Source organism: Erpetoichthys calabaricus, chromosome 3, assembly GCF_900747795.2.
Source record: "Erpetoichthys calabaricus chromosome 3, fErpCal1.3, whole genome shotgun sequence".
NCBI lineage: Eukaryota > Metazoa > Chordata > Cladistia > Polypteriformes > Polypteridae > Erpetoichthys > Erpetoichthys calabaricus.
Window position 1 is genome coordinate 138,146,658 of NC_041396.2, and position 26,535 is coordinate 138,173,192.

At 36.0% G+C, this 26,535-nt stretch overlaps 1 protein-coding gene across 1 annotated transcript in view; it reads right to left on the reverse strand.

Moving 5' to 3' along the window:
* zfand3 (zinc finger, AN1-type domain 3) overlaps positions 1 to 26,535 on the reverse strand; it is a 294,042-nt gene that overhangs the window by 74,070 nt on the left and 193,437 nt on the right. The window contains exon 3 of the mRNA XM_028797375.2: positions 21,247 to 21,438. Coding sequence (XP_028653208.1) covers positions 21,247 to 21,438 — 192 coding nt within the window. The remainder of the gene's footprint in view (positions 1 to 21,246; positions 21,439 to 26,535) is intronic.

Genomic DNA, 26,535 nt, shown 5'->3' on the forward strand with positions numbered 1-26,535 from the left:
TATGTTTTATCAAAGTATTATTATTTTAATACAAATACATAACAAAACTTTTTTTGATTAAAACAGGTAATAAGATGTATTTTAGGAAAAAAAACAGCTGAGGGCTTACATTATTTCAGTAAATGAGATATCTCAAATGTTGCAGATTAAAAAAGAAAAAAAAATGCTGATTTTCCCCATCTTTTTAGAGTTAAGAAAAACTAAGGGTAGCTTCCTAACATATATTTAGATTTATGATCAAGTTAACAGTGTCTGTTAAACCATTGCCCAATGTTATCTAAAGTAATTTAAAACACCTTGTAGTGTAGTTATGACTTCATGTATGTTTTTTCATTCACAAATTACATCTTGCCTGAAGAAGGGGCCTGAGTTGCCTCGAAAGCTTGCATATTGTAATCTTTCTAGTTAGCCAATAAAAGGTGTCATTTTGCTTGGCTTTTCTCTACATTCATAATGGCTAACACGGTACAACACCCTAGTACTACATTCACAAATTAGAAAGTTATATATAATTTTTATATTATAATCACCAAGTACACAAGTAATATAGATGTTTTCCTACTGGATGGTCCTTTTTTATTTATATAGACTAAAAATAGATTCTGATGATTGATTTGTTTGATTTGTAATACAATTGTATGAAAAATATTGTTGGTTTGATCAGGATGATTTGTGTCTCAGTCACTGTATTATGATTTACATATATAGAAAGATATTGCAGGTGGAGAGTAAACATACTGAAAGCAGTGTTAATGAATAAACCCAATCATATGTTGTATTTATATTAACATAAAAATAAAATACATCTTTAAAGTAGCAATTTTATGGTAGCCAATTAGTATTTGTTCTACTCACATACTAATTATTGTGTTTTTGGTGATGGATAAATGGTCCAAGGCAATATTAAATGTGCTTTATAGAACCTCAATGCAAATAACAGTACTGTTAATCAACTTTATTATATTGTTCAATTGTAATGGGGTATGTTATTATAATGGGCGACTTTAACTATGGAAAAATGAACTGGAACCACTCAAAGAGTAGATTTCATCGACATAATCAATGATCTTTTTAAATTTGGTATTTTCCAAGTTGACATTTTTTCCTCACAAACATATTCATTTGCCACACAAAATTATGTTAAAAAAGTTGAGCATTCTCTGTATATTTTTAAAAATATGTAGTCAGAAAATAATGGCCATTTTTCATGCCAAGAAAGTTGTCTGGTGTTGATCCGCATTTTGATATTACACACAAATCGTAAAATAGCTTGTACAAGTCATTTTCAAACAAAAAAACACCATAATTATAAGATTTAGTCATTTTAAAAGAAGACCAGCTGTATGCACTACATGAGTGCTTATTTCATTCTGCCATAACCTTTTACCCACCAGGGCGTGGGCTAAATTGTAGTAAATTGTTTGTGCCACGTGCTTGGTGTTGATTTGATTCCATATTTATGACAGAACTCCTCCAAGGAAAGGTACTTCTATCACACAAGCAAACAAAAAATATATCCTAAACTTCAGGAAAAACAGTATCAGAAACAGTAATTATTTCCAGATTCCTATTGTTGCCATAAAAGTGTGTTGGAAACACAGTAGGCATGTTTCCTTATGCTAAAATTTTTGCCACTTCAAAGAGGAGGCATTTGGTAAGTTTTATGCTTTTATTTTCTGGGTGCTCCGTGTCCCATAAGATACATTAAAAAACACTAGGGCTGACTAGGCATTTTTCAAATTTATAGAAATTGCTTTACTCTAGAACACAATTTTGCATGGCAAATGCATATATACTCATTTCTGAAAGCATAAAAACACAAATTGAGTCCTTTTCAAACTTTACATTCTTATAAAAATTTACTTGTTATATAAAATGAAGTCATTTGTTTAAATACATTGTTGTCTATCATAGTGCGTAAGAGTGGAGAATGTTTTGCAGGTTGGTTGCACATGCTAGGAAGAATTTCACTGTACTCTGTACATGTGACAATATTACGATTGTTCTATGGAAATTTATCAAACTTAATATTTTTTGCTCTGTGGATATGTTTTCTGCTATACTAGCTTTATAGCTCTTCACTTGTGTTGATCAACTTTTGTAACTGGTCCTGCTACACTTGTTCAAAATAGTCCTTAGACTAATGTTACTTGATTATGTTTAATTCCTTTGTAAGGTGCTTTGGATGAAAGTGTTTGCCAAGCAAATAAATGCAAATATAAAGGAAATGCAACTATCTGACTAATGTTACTTGATTATGTTTAATTCCTTTGTAAGGTGCTTTGTATGAAAGTGTTTGCCAAGCAAATAAATGCAAATATAAAGGAAATGCAACTATCTTAACCTTATGCCCAAATGGAAGGAAATATTATTCATCCATCCATTATCCAACCTGCTATATCCTAACTACAGCACAATCAAATGGCACTAGCATTGCCTAGGTTTTATTGGTTATGGTATAATACAGGCTAATGAAGATTATAATGGAGGCTACATACATAAGGCAATATACAATTGTTAATGAAAATACCATGTCTGCTTTGGGGGAGTCTGAGTGGGGTATGAGGAATCAAGCGAATCCACACTGTATCAGCTGCTCTTTAGCCGCTCAGGCACGGGCAATAACTGCACTGTGCTATTTCAGGCAGGATATTCCTCCATAGGTAACTGAAAAAGTTTGACAGCAAGTGTGTTTGTTGACAGGGACAGGGTTGACCCACTAACATTCTGCCCCCTACTTTAACCTATACCTCGACAGCCTCTTACATTTCATGGGCAGACTTGAATTAGCAGACAGCACTGCATGAATTTCCCATTGGGATTAATAAAGTATCTATCTATCTATCTATCTATCTATCTATCTATCTATCTATCTATGCAGAGTCTTGCTCTGGATGTTCCACTATACAACGCAATGTGTTTAAGTATCAGTGTGTAAACATAGCATAATGGCAAGGATAAATCTCACTCATCATGCAGTAGTTGTCTGTCTACAATGTTAGTGTAACACAAAAATGAAACTCATTAATTCCGCTTATAGAACAGATTTGGGATTAATTCTCATGTTATTCTCTGTACTTTGTATGTTTTTCTGTAAGAAAACATGGCACAAATCGCATTAAATGATTCAATAAGGTACACTGCATCTTATGTTCCAATACCCATCCAATGTTCCAATGTCCATCCTGCTTGTGTGTGTGTGTATGTGTTACGGGCTACCAAAAAGTCTAGGGATATATAAATAGGCCGCACACAACTGAGAGAGAGGTAGACAAAACACAAAAAAAAAAAAAACTAAACTAGCTAAATAAAAACAGATTTCATTTATTATCAATAAAAGGAAAAAAAAAATATGGAGAAAATTTACATAAAACAAACAAGGCAGGAGGACCACACTAACATAGCTGTCTACCTTCAAAGTTTACAGTTGGATACATACTATCCAAATCTATCACTTACATGGCTATTTTACAATTACATGTCTTTAATAAAAAAAAAAAAAAAAAAAAAAAAAAAACCAGACCATCCAACCCCTAACTCTCCATACTTTGCTCTGTCCTTCTCCTCTCACACACACACTCTCTCTCTCTCTCTCTCTCTCTCTCTCTCTCTCTCTCCTAAAACCCAAAGCAACTTCATTTATAAACCTGCACCCCCCACCCACAACCCAGGTAAATCATTAATAAGCAACTTAAGCAGGTAATTAGGGAAGGACTCAATTAAGTTAAACACCAAATTAGAGTTTTAAAAAAAAAAGTCTAGAAAAAAAGACGTAACATACCCCCACCCTTAAAACAAAAAAATTCTACATCATTTTTTCTTTTAATTATAAATCTCTATATATTAATACAAGAAAGAGCATTAGCGATTATATTTTCTTTACCCTATTCATGCTTAATAATTAGATTATAATTTTGAGCAAAGGCCAACACATTAATCTCTGATTAGAATTAAACATACTGTTTAAAAAAGGTAACAGGATTGTGATCTGTAAAAACCATTACAGGGAGTACAGATGAACCAAAATAAACTTCAAAATGTTGTAAGGCCAACAACAAAGCCAAAGTCTCTTTCTCTATAGTTGAATACTGCAGTTGGTGTTTGTTGAACTTTTTGGAAAAATAGCATATAGGATGTTCCACTCCATTCTCATCTTCCTGTAGAAGAACAGCTCCAGCTCCACAAGCACTTGCATCTATGTCCAGCTTAAATGGCAACATAAAGTTAGGAGCAGCCAGAACAAGAGCAGTCATTAATAAAGATTTTGCATTTTCAAAAGCATTTTGGCAATCCTTACTCCATCCAAAAGATCTTTTTGCGTTCAAGAAATCAGTCAATGGTGTCACCACAGTAGAGAAGTTTTTACAAAAACTGCGATAGTATCCAACCATATCCAGAAAATGCCTCAGTTCTTTTTTGTTTTAGGCACTGGGAACTCTTTAATAGCAGTAATCTTTGCATCAAGAGGTCGTACCTTTCCATGGCCCACTTGCTTTCCAAGATAGGTAACTGTTGCTTGTCCAAATTCATATTTAGCCAAGTTCAAAGTGAGATTAGCCTTTTCAAGACGATTAAAAACGGCTTTAATAGCCTGAAGATGTTCTGTCCAGCTTTTGGAATAAACCACAAGATCATCCAAACAGGCCTCACAATATTGTAATCCTGCTAGTACAATTGTCATTGATCGTTGAAATGTGGCAGAAGCATTCCTCATTCCAAATGAAGAAAACAATTGGGTGTAACAAATGCAGAAATTTCAGAAGCACATGGAGTCAGAGGCACCTGCCAATACCCTTTTAACAGATCAAATTTACTCACATAGTGAGCTAAGCTAACTCTATTAATACAATCGTCCACTCATGGAAGAGGGAATGAATCAGGTTTAAATAAATAAATAATTATTTATAATAGAATAAATCGCTGCATTTACCTTTTGACAATCAGTACAAAACCGGTAAGTCCCATCTGGCTTAGGTACTAAAATGCATGGTGAACTCCATGGACTACTACTGTGAACAGCAAAACCATTTTCCAACAAATATTCGACTTCTTTACCCATGAGTATACATTTAACAGGATTAACCCTATAAGCATGCGGTTTAATTCGCTGTACATGGTTTACCTCAATATCATGATACAACATATTTGTACAAATAGGTACATCAGAAAAAGACCCAGAAAGAGCAGATATAAGACTTACAATATCAGCACGCTCAGATTCAGGTAAATAAGAAACATTCTTGAAGATTTAATATTTTAGAATTTAATAACTTGCTGCTCACATGTGCATAGCACATAGATAACCCATCCTCAGATGTGATAGGCACAAGCTAACACCATTGAGGTTTCAAGGCCACCCAACTTAACCCCCTGTTTATTCTTTAAACAATCTTCCACCCGAACCAACCATTTGACAAACACAGCATGTTTCACAATAACGTTTAACATCAAACCATCCCCTGACCAGTAGAAATGCCTAAGTATTTGGTCACTTTTTATTCCCAAATGACCAGATAAACAATGATCATGGGCAACAGATAACACATTTAACCGAAATAAAACAAGAACAACAATTTGATATTTTACATCCCATTTAGGAGTTGATGCAGATGATTGACACTTACGCATTAAAACTCCATTTTCAACAAAATAAGCAATAGACAGTTCATCCAATTTTTCCTTAAACACAACATTAGAGAAAAATGAAAGTTCAGGGTCACTCTTTTGCTCCATAATAAACTGCTCTCGTGAAATGGACCAAGGCAATAAATCTTCAGTTACAGTCTCATTTGGTTTTAATTGTCTCATCTCTTGGTTTTAATTGTCTCTAAGTTTTTCTCATCTTCAGCCAGAGTCGACAACTGGAAGTCCGATACCCTCTGATCAATATCATTAAGAAAGTTTCTGATAAATTCACATCCAATTCCTCAAAACTATCTACCCCAAGTCTTTTGGACTATACACAAGTCACAACACATGCATTAAACACTTGAGGAAACTGGCATGCCAGTTCATCAGAACAAGATTGTATAGGGTTTTCCTAAACCTATGGAACAGGTGACACATTACCTCCAGCCAAGTCATTGCCCAATATGAATGTAACCCCCTCCACAAGAAATCTAGGGCACACTCTAACAAGTAACGAACCCGGACACTAAGTCAGATTGCAAAATCACTGTATGAAGTGGAACATTCACATAGCCCATTTCAAAACCTCACACTAATACACTTGATCCCTTTGATGTCTTCTCAGAAAGAGGTAAAACTCCTTCCAACAAAAATGATTGACAGGCACCTGTATCCTTTAAAATGTTAACAGGCTTTTGAACATCTGGATGGTCAGGTGTTGTTACTGAGCAATTTGTAATAAAAGGCTCATAACCATTACTAACAAGCAACCCATCAGAATTTTCTTCAAGTTGTATCAGAGCCACACTTTTTGGATCTTGATATTTCTTTTTCAACATCACACAATCAGAAATTATATGACCCGGCTTTCTACAATAAAAACAAACACACTTTTGGTCTATTTCTACATTACTAGACATCACTGCTTTATCCTTTAATAAATTCTGATGAAACGACCCATTGAAACCTCTACCCAAATCTCTGTTTTTTTATTATTTCCTCACCAGAATATTTTTGTGGAGTAAATACAGTTTTATGGGCAAGAACAAATTCATCAGCCAATGCTGCTGCTTCAGAGACTTTCAAAACTTTTTGCTCATTTAAATAGGTCACAACTCATTCTGGAAGGCAATTTTTAAAATTCAATGTAATACAGTTGCAACACGTTCGAACACAGTAAAATACTTATCGACTTCAGTTTTTTTTAAAGGGAAGAACTAAACGAATACAGTGGTGTGAAAAACTACTTGCCCCCTTCCTGATTTCTTATTCTTTTGCATGTTTGTCACACAAAATGTTTCTGATCATCAAACACATTTAACCATTAGTCAAATATAACACAAGTAAACACAAAATGCAGTTTTTAAATGGTGGTTTTTATTATTTAGGGAGAAAAAAAATCCAAACCTACATGGCCCTGTGTGAAAAAGTAATTGCCCCCTTGTTAAAAAATAACCTAACTGTGGTGTATCACACCTGAGTTCAATTTCCGTAGCCACCCCCAGGCCTGATTACTGACACACCTGTTTCAATCAAGAAATCACTTAAATAGGAGCTGCCTGACACAGAGAAGTAGACCAAAAGCACCTCAAAAGCTAGACATCATGCCAAGATCCAAAGAAATTCAGGAACAAATGAGAACAGAAGTAATTGAGATCTATCAGTCTGGTAAAGGTTATAAAGCCATTTCTAAAGCTTTGGGACTCCAGCGAACCACAGTGAGAGCCATTATCCACAAATGGCAAAAACATGGAACAGTGGTGAACCTTCCCAGGAGTGGCCGGCCGACCAAAATTACCCCAAGAGCGCAGAGACGACTCATCCGAGAGGTCACAAAAGACCCCAGGACAACGTCTAAAGAACTGCAGGCCTCACTTGCCTCAATTAAGGTCAGTGTTCACGACTCCACCATAAGAAAGAGACTGGGTAAAAACGGCCTGCATGGCAGATTTCCAAGACGCAAACCACTGTTAAGCAAAAAGAACATTAGGGCTCGTCTCAATTTTGCTAAGAAACATCTCAATGATTGCCAAGACTTTTGGGAAAATACCTTGTGGACTGAGGAGTCAAAAGTTGAACTTTTTGGAAGGCAAATGTCCCGTTACATCTGGCGTAAAAGGAACACAGCATTTCAGAAAAAGAACATCATACCAACAGTAAAATATGGTGGTGGTAGTGTGATGGTCTGGGGTTGTTTTGCTGCTTCAGGACCTGGAAGGCTTGCTGTGATAGATGGAACCATGAATTCTATTGTCTACCAAAAAATCCTGAAGGAGAATGTCCGGCCATCTGTTCGTCAACTCAAGCTGAAGCGATCTTGGGTGCTGCAACAGGACAATGACCCAAAACACACCACCAAATCCACCTCTGAATGGCTGAAGGAAAACAAAATGAAGACTTTGGAGTGGCCTAGTCAAAGTCCTGACCTGAATCCAATTGAGATGCTATGGCATGACCTTAAAAAGGCGGTTCATGCTAGAAAACCCTCAAATAAAGCTGAATTACAACAATTTTGCAAAGATGAGTGAGCCAAAATTCCTCCAGAGCGCTGTAAAAGACTCATTGCAAGTTATCGCAAACACTTGATTGCAGTTATTGCTGCTAAGGGTGGCCCAACCAGTTATTAGGTTCAGGGGGCAATTACTTTTTCACACAGGGCCATGTAGGTTTGGATTTTTTTTTCTCCCTAAATAATAAAAACCACCATTTACAAACTGCATTTTGTGTTTACTTGTGTTATATTTGACTAATGGTTAAATGTGTTTGATGATCAGAAACATTTTGTGTGACAAACATGCAAAAGAATAAGAAATCAGGAAGGGGGCAAATAGTTTTTCACACCACTGTATGTTTGCTAATATCAAAATCATTAGAAGGATTAGGTCGAGAATGGTCAGTATTTAAGGCCTCAACTTCAAGTTCACAAAGTCAAGTGGTTAGTCAAGTTTCAAATTCCATCCTTCTCATTTCCATAGCCACTTATTTCATGCTCTCTGACTTCAGTTCTTCCAATTTAAGCTCCTGTAATTTAAATTCTTGATGTTTTATCTCAAAATAAAGTTCTCTTAAATGGACTATAGTAGCTGAACTTTCTACAGGAACATCAAAACAATGCTCTGCTGCCTCACCTGGCTGTGTACTTCCTACATCAACAGGAGTTAAAAACAGCAGCTTCTGAAAGCAATGTGGGCTCTGCCTCAGCACAAGTATCAGCCAATGCAACATTACCTTCTATAATACTTGCTGAAGCCTCCCTGTCAAACAATACCCCCAATGTTATTAAATTATGCTTAAGTTCAGACTTAATTTACTAGCATGATGAGATATCAAAAAAGTCAGCAATAAGTAAGAGATCTGTTGTCTTTCTACAATTATCAAGCTAATCAACAGTAGAAGCACTAGTAAACTTATGCAAATCAAAATCCATAGTAACACTAAAAGCAAAAAAAAAAAACACTACAACCTGCTACCCCTTCAAAATTAAAGGAAACACCTCCAAATTATCCAACTAATTAAAGTCCACAATACTTTATTACCAAACAATTGCTGATGTACTAAATATACTACCACTTAAAAAGGCTCTCAAAATTTTTTTTTTGAATATACTAAAGCACTTAGAGAAAAATAAATTCAACTCCAAAGTCAACACAGGACCACCAAAATCACTCTGGCCAAAGCAAAGCCAATTACAACTCAAAGTACACAAAAATATTCCCCGGACAAGCCCCCAATATGTTACGGCCTACCAAAAAGTCTAGGAATATATAAATAGGCCGTACACAAGTGAGAGAGAGAGAGGGAGACAAAACACAAAAAAACTAAACCAGCTAAATAATTATATTATCAATAAAAGGAAAAAAAAAATTACAAAATATGGAGAAAATTACACCAAACAAGCAAGGCAGGAGGACCACACTAACATAGCTGTCTAACTTCACAAAATTTACAGCTAGATACATACTATCCAAATTTATCACTTAAATGACTAGCTTACAATTACATTTTTTAATAAGAAACAAAACCCAAAGCCAGACCATCCAACCCTAACTCTCCATACTTTGCTCTGTTCTTCTCCTCTCACACTTTATCTCTCTCCTAAAACCCAAAGCAACTTCATTTGTAAACCTACACTCCACCCACAACCCAGGTAAATCATTAATAAGCAACTTAAGCAGGTAATTAGGGAAGGACTCAATTAAGTTAAACACCAAATTAGAGTTTAAAAAAAAATAAAGTCTAGAAAAAAAGTCGAAACATACCCCCACCCTTAAAATAAATAAATAAATAAATAAAGAATTCTACATTCTAGAGTAGGTCGTAACAGTATGGATTAAGTTCATTACCAAGAAATAACATAGGAAATGCTCAAGATACTACTATTAAAAGACTTTGATTTATCTGGCGCTGTTTCATTAACAATGTGTCAAGTGAGGTCATTTTAACCGGATAAATTAACTTGCACATGTTAATGCCGATTAATCTGAAGCTGTAATATATACATACATACATACATACACACACACACACATATATATATATATATATATATATATATATATATATATAGTATATACACACACTAAAGAAAAGGTTTTCTAAGTTGGCAGATAACATGGTATGAAATGGCAAAATGAGTGTTAAACAATTTGGTAAATGAAATAGAAGTTCAAGAAAATACACAGAGCTCTGTTTACTTCAGTTGAAATAAATGTGGCAATGAGTACACCAGCCCCCAAAAAATAAACAAAACTGAGGACAAGTTAAGAAAGTTATTTGGCATGTCTATAATTCACAAACATTCCAGTCTTAACTAATTAACAAGACCTAAAGTTGTTTCTATGGTGTCATGCTGTAGATTACTGTCTACTTTTTACCATCTGCTCAGACTTCCAAAAAACATCCTCAAACTGTCAAGTCATAAGGTTTAAAACTGCTACCCCTCCTTGGTTTAAAGACCAAATTTGATGTAGCTGTCATGGCTAAAGTACCCAGTGGCATTTTTCACTGTCACTTGGGTAGTCTGCAGAGCAGCACAACATATGTAATGTCATTTTTGACTTGCCTGTAGAGAGGTCTTAACAACTGCCTGCAGTGCAATGACCTTTTCTGTACCGTACTCAAAAATCTTCTTGCAAGACAGTCAGTTCAATCTTTTGTATGCATACATGAGCAATATTCTTCTAAAGTTTCACTACAAAGCTTCAAAAGCTTCCAGAGAGGCTGCTACTCAACACCTCATAAATGGTCCCATTGAGGACTTACTACAGATTTACAACTAGATTTAATATACCTATTGGTCTTTTTTTCATTAAGTCACCCCCTGAAGATACACTAAAGCTGTGTGATCAGGTGAAGTATGTCAATTTATCAAGTGTTTGCTTTCAGTCAGACTCTACAGATAGCCTCATAACTGGATGCAGTATTAAGTCCAAACCTCTACAATGCACACAGCTGAATTGGCTTCAACAAAACAGAGTCTTATTAACAGAATGAAATTAGCCAAAGCAATGAGCAAGAAAGGTTCTATGCAGCATTAAAGCATACTAATGTTAAGAAATGACTGCTTAGCTCAACAATGAAACCACAAACTTTCAATTTTGGATATTTACTATAGCTGTCAGTAATAAAGATATCAATAAAACCACTTCAGCTATTAAGTATGAAAAGACTAGTCATTATACAGACTTTTTTTGTCTGAAATATACGTCAAGCAACCCTTAAAAACAACACATACCTTTGTCAAATCCATCTAAGTAAAATATGCAATATTTAATTCTCTATACACAGAAATAATTTTGCCAGTCTTGGTAACAATACATACATTTTTACTTGCTTTAGCCCATAAAACCTTAAAGGTAATTTGACATGTTAAGGGTTTAAAAAAACAAAATTGCATATGTATTTTTCAGAAATACAGACTGAATCATTGCTATTAATTGGAAGCAAAAGTGAATATAGATGTATCCAGTTAATGAATCAAAGCATAAGCTATATCAATAAAGAAGACAGTATTGAGTTCTTAACATTAAATATATAAACAACAAACTAGCAGTATGAAAGCTACCACCACCTTTTAAATGACCAGTAACAAAGAACTCCCTGGTCTTTTTATGGTTCCATCTTCAGGAAATCAACCTGAACAGCACCTGTTACTATAGAATAATAGAAAGTGGCCACGATAACCCAAGGGTTCTGTTCTCTGTAGTTAATAAACTACTCGAACCCGCATCTGGCCCAACTACCTCTTCTACTGAAGTCTGTGAGGAATTCCTCCACTTTTTCCGTAACAAAATTAATGATCTAAATAATTCAACTAACATAAATACATCATCTGTTTATATCTCTCCCTGTTTTCCCACTCCATCCAGCTCCTTCTCTAAGTTCTCACCAGTCACATCTGCGTCTGTTAATAACCTGCTTTGTAAGATGAGGCCGACTACTTGTGTACTGGACCACATCCCCACCACACTACTTAAATCCTGCCTTCATGCCATAATCCCGACTGTTACAACAATAATAAACTCATCCCTTGACACTGGCTCTGTGCCGCTCACTTTTAAAATTGCTTCTGTAACCCCAATGTTAAAAAAGTCTGGTCTTGATGCTGACAATCTTAACAATTTCCGGCCTATTTCCCACTTACCTTTCCTATCAAAAGTTCTTGAGCGTGTTGTAGCTTCCCAACTCACCAATTACCTGACCTCTAATAATTTGATGGAACCCTTTCAGTCTGGTTTCAGGGCGCGGCACAGCTGTGAAACTGCTCTGCTACGGGTAACCAATGATTTGCTTATGGCAGCAGACTCTGGACAAACCAGTATATTAATTCTGTTAGACCTCAGTGCAGCATTTGACACTGTCAGACATGACATCCTACTATCCAGAATGGAACATGCTGGGTGTATCTGGCACTGCCCTCCAGTGGTTCAAGTCCTATCTGACTGTTAGGCAAGAGTTTGTTAGTCTTGGCAAGAGCAGATCCAGCTCAGCGCCAGTCACACAAGGAGTCCCTCAAGGCTCTGTCCTCGGTCCTCTGCTTTTCTGTATTTACATGCTTCCTCTTGGCCATATTATCCGTAGCTATGGACTGGGATATCATTTTTATGCAGATGATACTCAACTCTATTTCAATGTTAAAAGTGGAACTTCATCACAGCTTTCTCAGCTCACAACCTGCCTTAGTGAAATTAAAACCTGGATGGAGCAGAACTCTTTAAAATTAAATTGCAATAAAACTGAACTCCTGCAAATTGAGACTAAAATGCAACTTAATAAAATGAGCTCCTTCCCAGTCTATCTTGGCGGTGATCTCATCAGACCTGCCTCTACTGTAAAAAATCTTGGTGTCATTTTTGATTCCTCCTTCTCTTATTCCGCCCACATAAATCACATTAAGAAACTTTCTTACTTTCACCTCCGTAACATATCCCGTGTTCGCTCCTTCCTCTCCTTTTCTAACGCTGAGAAACTTATCCATGCTTTTATCACATCCCGCATCGATTATTGTAATTCCCTACAGGCAGGTGCCCCTTCTAATCTTATATCACAGCTCCAGCTTATTCAAAACTCAGCTGCAAGAGTCCTTACTCGAACCAGCAGCAACGAGCACATCACACCCATCCTGCTCCGTCTCCACTGGCTCATTGTGTCTTACAGAATTGAATAAAAAATCCTACTAATAACTTACAAAGCCTTAAATAACCTTGCGCCAAACTACATCAGTGACCTTCTCCATCACTATGTGCCTGCCCGCCCACTAAGGTCCTCTGATTCTGGCAATCTTGTTGTGCCCCTCACTAATCTACACTCCATGGGTGACAGGGCCTTCAGCTGTATAGCGCCCAGACTCTGGAATGACCTACCGAAATTAATCAGGTCAGCCGACTCCATGAATTCTTTTAAAAAACAACTCAAAACTCATCTGTTCAGGAAGGCTTTTAGCTCTATTTGACTTTATTATCCTTCTCTCAGTTTACTTCTCTGTCAAGATGCTCATGTAACCTGTATGTGTGTGCTAGACCATCAATTATGTTGTCTGTTTCTTTTTTCTTTCAGAATTCACTGTCTTAATCTTCTTTATTTATTTATCTGGTTTGTACAATGCTATATACTGTATACGCTGCCGTTCTTTATTATATTCTGTAAGTGCCTTGACCATGGGAAAGGCGCTATATAAATAAAATGTATTATTATTATTCTAGGAAAAGTAAACATAATAACTGATAACTTAGTAACATTATTATAATCAAAAACAGTAACAAGGGTTGGATGAAAAAAGGCTTGAGGGACTCTCATCTCAGACTACACAGACACAGCTACACTGTGCTTCAGCTCACTTCCCCTACATAGCTTTTTATTTGTGCAACTCTGAATCCAAAATGCAACAACTGACAACAAAATAAATATATTTACAAATGTACAAACTTATCTGCAATAGAAATCCAAAATTTCTTCACCTAAAAGTGTCATATCTTTTGGAAAGGGTTTGAAACAACACAACAGGAAGACTATCAGAAAAGCAACTGCAAGTATCAGAAACCACCAACTCCACCATCAACAAATTTCTTTAGACTTTTTATTGGTTATCCTTTAATAAGAGGTCAAACAAGCAGAACAGAGCCAACAGAGGACTCTTCTGACTGAAAACACTAACATTTCTGCAAATCCAGATCCTGAGAGCTGGATTCTCATCTTAGTGAGAAAAGCACTATATAAATGCAATGAATTATTATTATTATTTATTATTATTACAGGGAAGTTCCACATATGAACTTTCCATATTACAGTGATCCCTCGCTATATCGCGCTTCGCCTTTCGCGGCTTCACTCTATCGCGGATTTTATATGTAAGCATATTTAAATATATATCGCGGATTTTTTGCTGGTTCGCGGATTTCTGAGGACAATGGGTCTTTTAATTTCTGGTACATGCTTCCTCAGTTGGTTTGCCCAGTTGATTTCATACAAGGGACGCTATTGGCAGATGGCTGAGAAGCTACCCAACTTACTTTTCTCTTTCTCTCTCGCGCGCTGACTTTCTCTGATCCTGACGTAGGGGGTGTGAGCAGGGGGCTGTTAGCACACCTAGACGATACGGACGCTCGTTTAAAAATGCTGAAAGATTATCTTCACGTTGCTATCTTCTGTGCAGCTGCTTCCTGAAGCGACATGCTGCACGGTGCTTTGCATACTTAAAAGCTCGAAGGGCACGTATTGATTTTTGACTGTTTGTTTTTCTCTGTCTCTCTCTCTCTCCCTCTGCTCCTGACGGAGGGGGTGTGAGCTGCCGCCTTCAACAGCTTTGTACCGGCGGTGCTTCGCATACTTAAAAGCCAAACAGCCCTATTGATTTGTTTGCTTTCCTCTGTCTTTCTGACAGTCTGTGCTCCTGACGTGCACTCCTTTGAAGAGGAAGATATGTTTGCATTCTTTTAATTGTGAGACAGAACTGTCATCTCTGTCTTGTCATGGAGCACAGTTTAAACTTTTGAAAAAGAGACGAATGTTTGTTTGCAGTGTTTGAATAACGTTCCTGTCTCTCTACAACCTCCTGTGTTTCTGCGCAAATCTGTGACCCAAGCATGACAATATAAAAATAACCATATAAACATATGGTTTCTACTTCACGGATTTTCTTATTTCGCGGGTGGCTCTGGAACGCAACCCCCGCGATGGAGGAGGGATTACTGTAGTAGTTTTCTCAGTGTCAGGACAGCTAAATAACTTTAAAGAAGGGCAGCATTCCTTTACATTCAACTCTGTTATTTAGTAGATTTGTGACAAATTCTGTTCTTTTTCATGACAAGTGTGCCAGTATTAATACTCCTTTCTAAAGATCATTGAGTTCACTGACTCATTCTTTTAAGGGATTTTAGTAAAAGGTTCCCAGCTCAATAGAGGTCTGAATTAGGTCTGAAACTAACAATTATTTTCATAATTGATTAATCTGACAATTATGTTTTACATTAATCAATTAGTTGGATTGTTTTAAAAAATTAATTTGAATTTAAACACAAAGTTCATGAAATGGAAGTTTTCACCAAATAAACAGATTTGTATACATTTTTCAGAAATGTATTTTTTTTAAATGACCTACCTGTAGATATTTTAAACAAAAGACAGGTTTTCATACAACATCAATATTATACTACACTGAAAATAATCAACAATAATAGAAATAAAGCAGTAGCACTTCTGGCTCTGGTTGTACAATGTACACACACACACACTTCCCTTAAAACCAGTTTTCAACAAATTAATTAAACTTGCAATTTGGTTTATGTATTCAGAATCACACTAAACACACACTTTAAAATTAAACATGCAATTTAATTTGTTTTTCATTTTCTGAAAAAGAGAAGTTTTACTGGCAAAGCATCATGTATACTTCTGACTACCAAAATATTCCACCAGAGAAGAATTTGTTGCACCATCATGGTAAAAATTTTATATATATATATATATTTTTTTTTCTGCAGTAGCGGTTGACGTGCACCTGCTGTACTGTTGCTCAATTTTTGTTTTAATAATCATAATTTAGCAGAGTGACCACAGTACAAAAAAAACAACAACTAAATGAGGCAAGTAAAAATCTGAACATGTATTATTAGCTAGTGGCTAATGGCACATATCGCTCATCATAAAACTCTGTCGCATTTGCTAGTGTTTTAACAGCAGAATCCCTGAAGCCTACGAAACAAACTCTTAATCCCGGGCCACCTTAAATTCCTTCACACCTCCCTTCATCAGCATCTTTTGTTTTGCAAATGTGTCGATCAGCACAAGCATCCTGCTATCCCATTGCCAAACATCCCCCCCCACCCCCACCCACCCCCCAGATTGACAGAGATGATGTCAGTCACAAAATTCTCAAAGCTCAAGTGTGTTTATCTGGGTGTGAGGTGCTTGAAGTTATATAGGGTTAATAATATATTGTTATTTGGAATACAGTACATACATTTCTGTGTAAGTGTAGGATAACAGGAAATGCGAGGCAAGAAATACTGAACACATACCTAAAACAGAAACTTTGTCCATGTTATACTAATAATGATGTGTAGTGTATAATGTGTGAAGACTTTTGTCCAAATATCAAGTAAACACGTGCGTTTTTATTCAAAAATATAAACAAACAAACAAACAAAATCATTCAATGTACATGTTGTTGTCAATGAGTTAAAAACCCAAGCTCAAAAGTCAATCGACAGAAAGTGGACAAGTACTCTTAGGTGGTGCAGAGGTAACAACTGCTGCCTTATAACCAAAAAGTTCCGGGTTTGAGTCCGGGCACTCTGCGTTTTCAGCAGTGAGCTTCTATTATTATTATTATAATATAGTAAAAACATACATTTGATTTAAGTCTGTAACACCCAGTGTAAATTTTGGCTATTCAGTTTTATTCTGTCAGTGATGTTCATGTGGCACAATGAACTTACCCTCTCCCTCTGTGGGTTTTTACAAAAGCAGCGATGACCACAGTTAGTGCAGTGGTTGATGCCTGCTCAGAACTATATGCTGTACCGGCAATCAAAGATACAATGTCCCATGGCCGCTATCAGACTATCATGCGGGAAACCCGTGTGGACCCATAATTAACTAATCAATAAAAGTGATCATTGCCAATGTTTTTAATAATTGATTACTGTCGATAATGTTGATTAGTTGTTGTAGCTCTCGCCTGAATCAAGTATTTGCCAGTACCCTGAAGACACGAGGACAGGTGGATCTAGCTCTTTTTACAGTGTTGAATTTTTAACAGTATAAAATATTTATTTTTACAGATCCACCAGTGAGCCTATATAATGCTGCAGTCTTACCAATTATTACTGAATGAACCAGAAGTTTAAATGAAAATCTGATTTATGGCAAAGGATGATACTCTAAATAGGAAAACATATCGCATACAAAACCGTTTCCACTTTAATGATTCCAATTTGTTAACAACTCACAGAGCAGTTAGTATACAGAATAAATTCAGGTTAGGGCCCTCAGCAACTCCAGAAAAAATAATTCTTCTGAATGCTGAATCACCTTCTTTATTAAATGATATTTTCAATGAAAGTTAAATGCGTGCGGATTTTGTCTTAACAACAAGCAGCAACAAATGATAAATTATTTTCTGTAAGGGTACCTTAAAATCTTAATTTATGAGGGCCTTGCATAAAGCATTTGGGTTAAGAACAGTCTAGTAGCCAGCTAACAGTTTATAGAACAACTCTGGTTTGTAAACTAAAAACTGCCCTTTAAAATTTACTTTTGACTAGGGACAACTATGAATAAAACATATCACAATAAAGCGCCACGTCACATTTGACAACTTTTCCAGATATTTTCAGCCATACACTTCATTTACACAATGTTAGTGAAAAAAAATTAAACAAGTTTGATTGTTTTTGCTTATATGTATGAGCAGCACTGTGTATGTGAGAGATGACAACTGATTAATGGTTGTCTGGAAGAACAATTCTAATAATGCTGCAATGATTTATAAAGAATGTGGGTATTTTGGACAATACAAACAGAAGAGAGTTCTCCTGTTTTACATACTACAAAAGATGAAAAGAAAAAATGGCAGAGACTGCAGTTGAACTTATCTCTGTTAACCTTTCATACAGCACCGACTCAGTCAGGCAGCACGCTATCGGCTATCACAAAAAACTGCTGAGAAGTCAGCATACACTTGGTGTAATCTGACATACAGAGCAATTATCAGTCATGTAAATTGACATTGTCCAGCAACTGTACTCCACAAGGATGACATACCCAATGACTAGGAGTCATGTAATATTATTTAGAGCTGGGTTTAAATAAATCGATTTTTGATTCAAATCGATCTTCATTTGAATAATCTGATATCGATTCATAAAATCCTGAGATCGATTTTTTAAATATACATCACTTATGGCACATGAACCCATTAGTTTTGCATAGCCAGCCTCACGCAACAAGATCTGGCAATCAAAAAATATGGCAGAAGCCGCTAAACTGAATGAGCCATCAAGGCTAAAGATTGATGTCTAGGTGCATTTCAGATTTCAAAAATACAAGATAGTGAAGAGCTATGGTCAAGCAAAGTAATATATGCAAAATGGAGGTGAAATAGAGCAGAAACAGCTCATAATGTCCAAAAATCACTTAACAAGACACCATTCAGATGCACAATCTGCAAAAATGTACAATCTGAAACAAACCCCACTGGAGGTGTTTGTGTTTAAGTTGCAATCCAGGTCTGTACATGCCCAACAAAATAGTGGAGTCTGTGGCAATTTTCATATACAAAGATATACATCCGTATACCATTGCTGAAAGTGACGGCTTTCAAAAACTGATTAATATGCTAGAACCACACTGCATTTACCAACACACAAATATTTCAGTGAAGTAGCAATCTCAAACCTATATGCAAATATGAATCATGGAGTCACAAATTCACTTAGATTGGCAGAGAGAGTCGCTCTACCTTGTGACTGCTGGACATCCAGAGCAATAGATTCGTACCTGACAATTCTTACTATATCTATAAAGACTAGAATTTTGAATCTCATGTTTTACAGACTAGGACAGTTGAAACTAGCTAAACAGCAAGTAATCTGGACGAAATGTTATCTGAGGCATTACAAGAATGGGAGCTAACAAACAAAGACTCAGCCACTGCAACTGTTAAACGCTTTACAAAAATCAACAAACTCTGCCAATATTTGCGTTTGTCCTGTGTATGACGTTAATCTGCATCTGACCCTGCAAGCTGTCCTCCAACTTGCAGGGAAATCATGGGGGTTGGTGGCAGGATAGGCACTCCATCCAATTAAAAAAAAAAAAACTTCACACAGCTCTGAAACGACAAAAAGGACTTCTTTCTGCTCTACGTGGGAGTAGCTCTGGTGTAGCCACCCACTGGAAGGCTGCTCGCATTATGAAGGGGACTGAGGAAAGCCCTCGGGAGCCCCATCCCCAGAAGAGTCAAAACTGTTGGAGAGCCAATGGGGTCAGGCCTGTTCGGGATCAGCACTGTTGTGATGCTTAGGTGTTGCCCGTTGCATGGCAAAACTTGGGACCCAATCTGAAGTGGCCCATCCGGGTAGGTGCGTGGGACAAATTGTTTGTATAATAGATTTTTATTCCTTCTTTATTTGTTTAACAGATACATACAGAGAAACTTCAATACTAAAGTAAGTGTGTGCATACCGGGTTAAGGCACGATATGTTCCAGGGGTCCACATAATAAAATTAAAAAAAAAAAAAAAAAAAAAAAAAAAAAACTACCATCTTTGGATGGTGTAAATCTTAGTATTCTCACGACCACTACAAACTTGAACATGTGCCTCACACTTAACACCCATTACCCTCAAGCCAAACTGAATTATCAGCAAGCTTTATTTAAGGTTTATAAGAGTTAACCTGATAAATTATGGCCTGCTCAGTACAAAAATGTTAAATATCAACCTAAAATTGCTTTATCTAGATCATGACAGTTTAGCGCTCCCAATATGTAGTAAATATCCACAAAAAATTGCCACATTGCTTAGTCATGTCACTAGACACAGTAACAAGGATGACCAAAACCTATATCTGGCTGACAGTCTTTTAAAATCTTTTTATACAATTCAGAATGCATTATTAGAAGCAAAGAAATTATTTCTATCAGGGTAACCTATTCTCTGTCCATTACGGAGGAAAATGTATTGTGTCTTACAATAACTGTAGACAGATTACCATTTTATCTGTAATCTCAACAACAGTGAAGAAAAGTCCTTGTTAAAACCATCTTAATATAAACTGCTGTTTTCCTGGGCAAACCAGAAAACATCTGAATGAACTTAATTTCAGATGCAAACAATTGCTTAATTTTTATAATCCTACTGTTCATCAAAAAACTGCATTATTCAACTTCTTAAAATGTATGGTATTATCTGGATTGAAATTCTAATGACTGGAACGTCAATTCACAGAGAGACGAAAATACTTGAACATTTATGGAATCATTACTTAATGGGTTTGCCAAAAATAAACACAATAATTAAATTATAAGCATGCATTCTCGTATTCTGAAAGTAGAGATGTATAGAGTTAGTAGACTGAGGAAAGCACATTTTGACATCAGGTTAAAAGTATGTGTGAAAGATATTCTGGTCAGCTGCATACTTTTAAGAGACACACGAATAAATACCATACACAGTCGGGTAGTGACAAGAGCATGGGGTGAAAAAGTACTACCTAACACAATGAGAAAAGCCAAATGAAATAGCCCCATTTTCCTCATGTAGTGTCAGCTGTCTATAATCTCGAAATACACTTGACCCAAAGTTCAGCTCATGCTAGTAAGAAAATAAGTTTAACTTTGAAAATTTTATTCCTTTTTTTTTTTAATCTGCTACTGGCTCATTTTTTCATGCACTTGAGAGAACATGCGACATGAGCAATCCAAAATGCTCATTTCTGGGAAAACCCTGTGGAATCAAGGTGGTTAGATTTGCTACCATTATAAACAGCCCAATATAAAAAATATGACAAATTGCTCTAAAAAAACATTCCTGTGTCACTGACTTGACTTAATTTCAAAAAGTGCTCTTAAGGTGAATGTTTCTAACATGGAAGGTGGGGAAAGTCAATAATACTCACATTCCTCTTGGCTTGAAGATGCTACATTTGTTTCAGATGTGTGAGGCTGGGTGCTAACGTTTTGCAATGAAAATGAAGGACAGATGCTACTACTGCTGTTACTATTAGTGTCATTTGTGAAGACATCCGAGGGACTGGTGCTGGTGGCTGGGCCAAAAGCAGAGTCATCATCTGGCTGCTTCTTCTGAGAGTCTGCAAGAGAGAGATAAAAAAAAAAAAAAAAAAAAAAAAAAAAAAGATATGGTACAGAAAATGCAATGACTGAAATGAAACTACTCACAGTAAGAGTCATTTAAAGTGTAAAAAGCCTTTAAAAAGGACTGAATGACACACAGATAAAATGACATGCTACTTTTTCCATTGAAACAGTCCCTACAGGATCAGGCATAGTATACAACAGCATACTCATTCATGAATTATTTCAATAAAAGGTTAATAAAAAACAGATTTTATTGATACTGAATACTGGGAAATAAAGGACTGATCAGGCCTAAAATTACACATTTGCTGAGGCACTCCCAACAGTCAGACTGAATAATGGCCTTTATTTAACATCAGAAGTTAAATACACTTTGAAAGGCATTGATAACACCAGCAATAAAAATGCATTTTATCTACACATACTACTTTTTGATCATTTCTGAGATCAAACATGCACATAAATAGCCTTGCTCATAAAACATTAAATCTGTAAATTTAAAAAAGTACCCAAAATGTCATTTATCTAAAATAAGTGCTATATATTAGTTATATACAAATGCATTTTTTAATATATCTTAATTTTATTAAAGGGTAAGTAATCCGAAGTACAGAGGAAAACAACACTGTAAAATTATATCTTACATAATCACACAACAATGAGGTTATCTCTATTTATCAATGTTACCCAAAACATTAAAGGGAAAGTTAATACATGAAAATTACATAGAACAGTGAACCATGAACTAAAAGAGAAAGCACTTCATTACTATTAACATATACAGTTACAGTAGTGAAGTAACAACCAAAAAAGGGGGGGGGGGGGCATCCTCACCTATTCAAACTCACTGAATACTTGTTAAATGTGTGCAATCATAAAGTTAGTTTACAGAACTAAATTAAAGCAACATCTTTATTTAATATATGGGCCTTTATACCAGTATAACCAAGCCTTTTCATATTTAGGGAAAGTATAATTTTTAATTGCAACTGCTTTTCAAAAGAAGCACAAAGGTCTATTTCTTCCAAGACCTCAGATACTTTTAAGGAAATAGATGATTTCCAGTGTCAAGCTAAAATCAGTCTTGCTGCAAATAACGCTTGTAAAATAAACGTGTGACAATTTGGTTGATAGTTGTCTATCCCCAATCCAAGCAAAGCTAACAGAGGAGTCAATTTAATATTTAGTTTTAAAGAGTATGAGAGAAATTTCTGAACTTCCAGCCAATAATGACTAATTGATTTACAAGACCACCACATATGTATAAGAGTACCATTTTTGCCACACTGTCATAAAGGGGAACAGTTTGAATAAGCTTTAGCTAATTTCACAGGAGTAAGATGTCATCTATAGATATATTGAACTTAGCTTGAAGATAGTTTAATGCTATGTGTAGATTTCTGCCAAGAGCCACTGCTCATCAGAAAAAACATGGCTTAGATCTCTTTCCCATTTTAAGATAGATTTATATTTTGAAAATTGACTTCTGTTATCCAGTAATAAATAAAGTGTTTGTGAGACCAACTATGTTATATGGGTTGGAGACGGTGGCACTGACCAGAAAGCAGAAGACAGAGCTGGAGGTAGCAGAGTTAAAGATGCTAAGATTTGCATTGGGTGTGACGAGGATGGATAGGATTAGAAATGAGAACATTAGAGGGTCAGCTCAGGTTGGACGGTTGGGAGACAAAGTCAGAGAGGCGAGATTGTGTTGGTTTGGACATGTGCAGAGGAGAGATGCTGATTATACTGGGAGAAGGATGTTAAGGATAGAGCTGCCAGGGAAGAGGAAAACAGGAAGGCCTAAGCAAAAGTTTATGGATGTGGTGAGAGAGGACATGCAGGTGATGGGTGTAACAGAACAAAATGCATAGGACAGAAAGATATGGAAGAAGATGATCCGCTGTGGCAACTCCTAACAGGAGCAGCCGAAAGAGGAAGAAGAAGTTTTAGAAGAAGGATCTGCAAACCATCATGCAAAGGAGGTACAGCTTTCAATAGGTTCAAGACAATGGGAGTTAATACAGCTGTGTACCTGAAGATATTTACAGAATTCCTTATATGAGATATTAAAGTGTTCATGGAGATACTGAAAGGAATGAAGGCTGTTACCGGAAAAAAGGCAGGCCAATGTGTTAAATCCATTTTGCTTCCATGGGCATAGATTTAAATCTGGGATTAAATGCTGAAATATCGTTAAAGAAAGCATTTTGAGAGGAAGACAACATTCTTTATTTTTATGTTGATAATATTTCCAAACAAACACTGATGAAGAAACTGAAGTTAATAAAAACGAGGGTAAATTACATCCAAGTTGAATAAGCCAAAGCAAATCTACCAAATCCAGATATCCACTTATGTACTACTCTATTTGAACCCAATGTTTAGAATTGTTAAGAGACCACCATTGTCTCAGCTGATTTAGCATTACTGTTCTATGGTAGTCGTGCAGGTCTGGGATTGCCGTATCTCCCATAGGGCTGAGTCTTGTCAGAGGAAATCTATTTATTCTGGGCTTACCAACTTTCCAAATAAATTTAAATATATATCTTTTTGCAAGGTTTCTATAACTTTGCTAGGAAGCAGAAAAGGAATGGTGCGAAAATGATATAAGAACTTTGGAAGTACAATCATTTTTGTTGCTAAAATTTTATCTACCCATGATAACAGTGACTTAAGGTGCTTAAAATCTTTATTAATGTTATTTGATAAATTTAGAAAGTTAATATTTATTAGTTCCTTTGAAGAATTTGTAAATGACATGCCCAAATATGATAGTGACAAATTTTCCCAATTGTACTTAAATTTGGCTTTCATTGTTGAAAGTGAATGGGCAGAGATAGCTATACTAAGGGCCTAACATTTTGTGCCATTAATTTTATAATAGGAACAAGCTGTAAACCTAGTTATAACTTTTTGAAACAATTCCAGGGAATTAAAAGGATCTGTTAACACAATTAGTACATCATCTGCATATAGTCCAATTTTATGTACTGCAGGTTCAATGTGAACACCTTAATTCCCCTGATTAGAACGTATGTACTCAGCAAAGGGCTCCCTAATGAAAGCAAATATTAAAAGCGAGACAGGGCAACCTTGTCTAGTTCCATTTGAAATGTCAAAGGGGGCTGACAACAGCCCCTTTGTAAAAACTCTAGCTGAAGGTTTCGAGTATAATGACAGAATAGCCTTACAGATGGGTCCTTTAAGATTAAATTTACTCAGAACTTCAAATACATATAGCCAATGAACACTATCAAATGCTTTTTCTACATCAAGAGCCAATAAAATAGTGGGGATAGATTTGGATTCAACATATTCAATGATATCAATGAAATGTCTTGTGCTGTCTGGTGCTTGTCTCCCAGGTATAAAATCAACTTGATCATAAATGCAATTTAACATACAGCATATCAAACATTCCTCAAAATAACATTTCAAGATGAGCTAATTACATTCCGAAATAACTGACCTTGAAGGTAATTTTAATTTATCTGAAATGTACTTTGACCTCAAAATCACCTCCTGTAAATTTTTTCTTATTTTAAAAGTTCCTGTTTATTTTAGTAAAGGTTCAACGTGTGCTAGAGATACCTCAAAATGCATTTTAAGTTATTTTGGGATATTGAGGAATGCATTTGTGACACATCAAAATTGATATAGCTATCTTCAATTAAAATACATAGTTTATTCTTTCTTTCTTAATTGTAAATTAATCAGAAACACGTTTTAAAATATCAGGAAATGAATCTGAGATATCTAAACATGTACATAAGATATGTAAAATTCAAATCTATGTGAAATCATCTGAAATGCAGGATATCTTGAATATATTTTGAAATATCATGAAATAGAATGATATTTTGAAATACTGAAAATCAAAATAATTTCCTTAGTAATAGGAGGTCTTACTGAAATCATGGAAAACACACACACAGATATTTGGAAATTTTCAAAATGCACAGAAGTTATTTCAAGTTATCTCAAAATACATTTCCGATATCTAAGAGTGACAAGGGTGTCATTTTAAAATATCTTGAATTTAGTCTCGTCCATTGCGGGAGATGGATGTCTGAGGGGGAGCTCCATTAGCCGTGGTCCAAGTTCAAGTTCAAGGTACGGCCTTTCAGAGGCTGACCTGGAACAGAGAGGCGAAAGCCCAGACTTTTCGGGACCACAATCCACTGCATTGTCTCCAGTTGAGAGCGAAAATGGGAGTGAATGTGCAAGTGATGCAGGTCACGATACCTCGCCGATTCCAGAAGATCACTTGAAACTGGAAAAGGCCTTGCAGTGTGCGCTTTCATCTATTCCTCGCGAGCCAGGAACATCGGCTGTAATTGAGCTTGCCACTTCATCTACGGTGCACGAAAGCAGAAATGATCTGTCCGAACTGAAGGTAATGATCGCTGAGCTCAAGCAAGAGATAAAGAAAGATATAAAGAAAGAAATAAATGGTATAATTGGTATGCTCAAGACAAGCGAGAAGCTGCAGCGGGAGCTGCAAGAGCTGTGGCAAGATAAAAAAGACTCGGAGAAACGTGTATATAATCGCTTTGAGGCAGCCTTTAAAGATATGCGGGAAAAAATTGAGGAGCACATTCAAGAAAATGTGTCTAAATTGAGAATACTTGCCGATCAGCTGGAAGACTTAGTTAAGCAAACATTCATGACTCAAATTGAAACAGCCGAAAATTTAGCATCCACCTCTGATGGAAAAGCAACAGCTGTGAATTCCAAATGCAAAAAACTCTGAGACAGACTTGCTGCTCTGGAAGATGGATGCATAAGTAATAATATCAGAATCGAAGGTCTAACTGAGGATTGTGAAAGTCCAAACCCAGTGAAATTCGTAGCTGACCTATTCTTCAAATAATTGGAGAGGACTTTAAATCAGACACCGAGATGGCAGCAGCTTATCACATACAGGGATCGAACACATCTAAATCTAAGAATTTTATTGTGCGGTTCGAGAAGTTACAATCTAAATTAAATGTAATGTCACTTCTCAGACAGAAACGAGATTATATTTGGAAAGAATCTCATTCGTATTTTCCCTGATTTCTCACCCTCAACAGCTGCTAAACGTG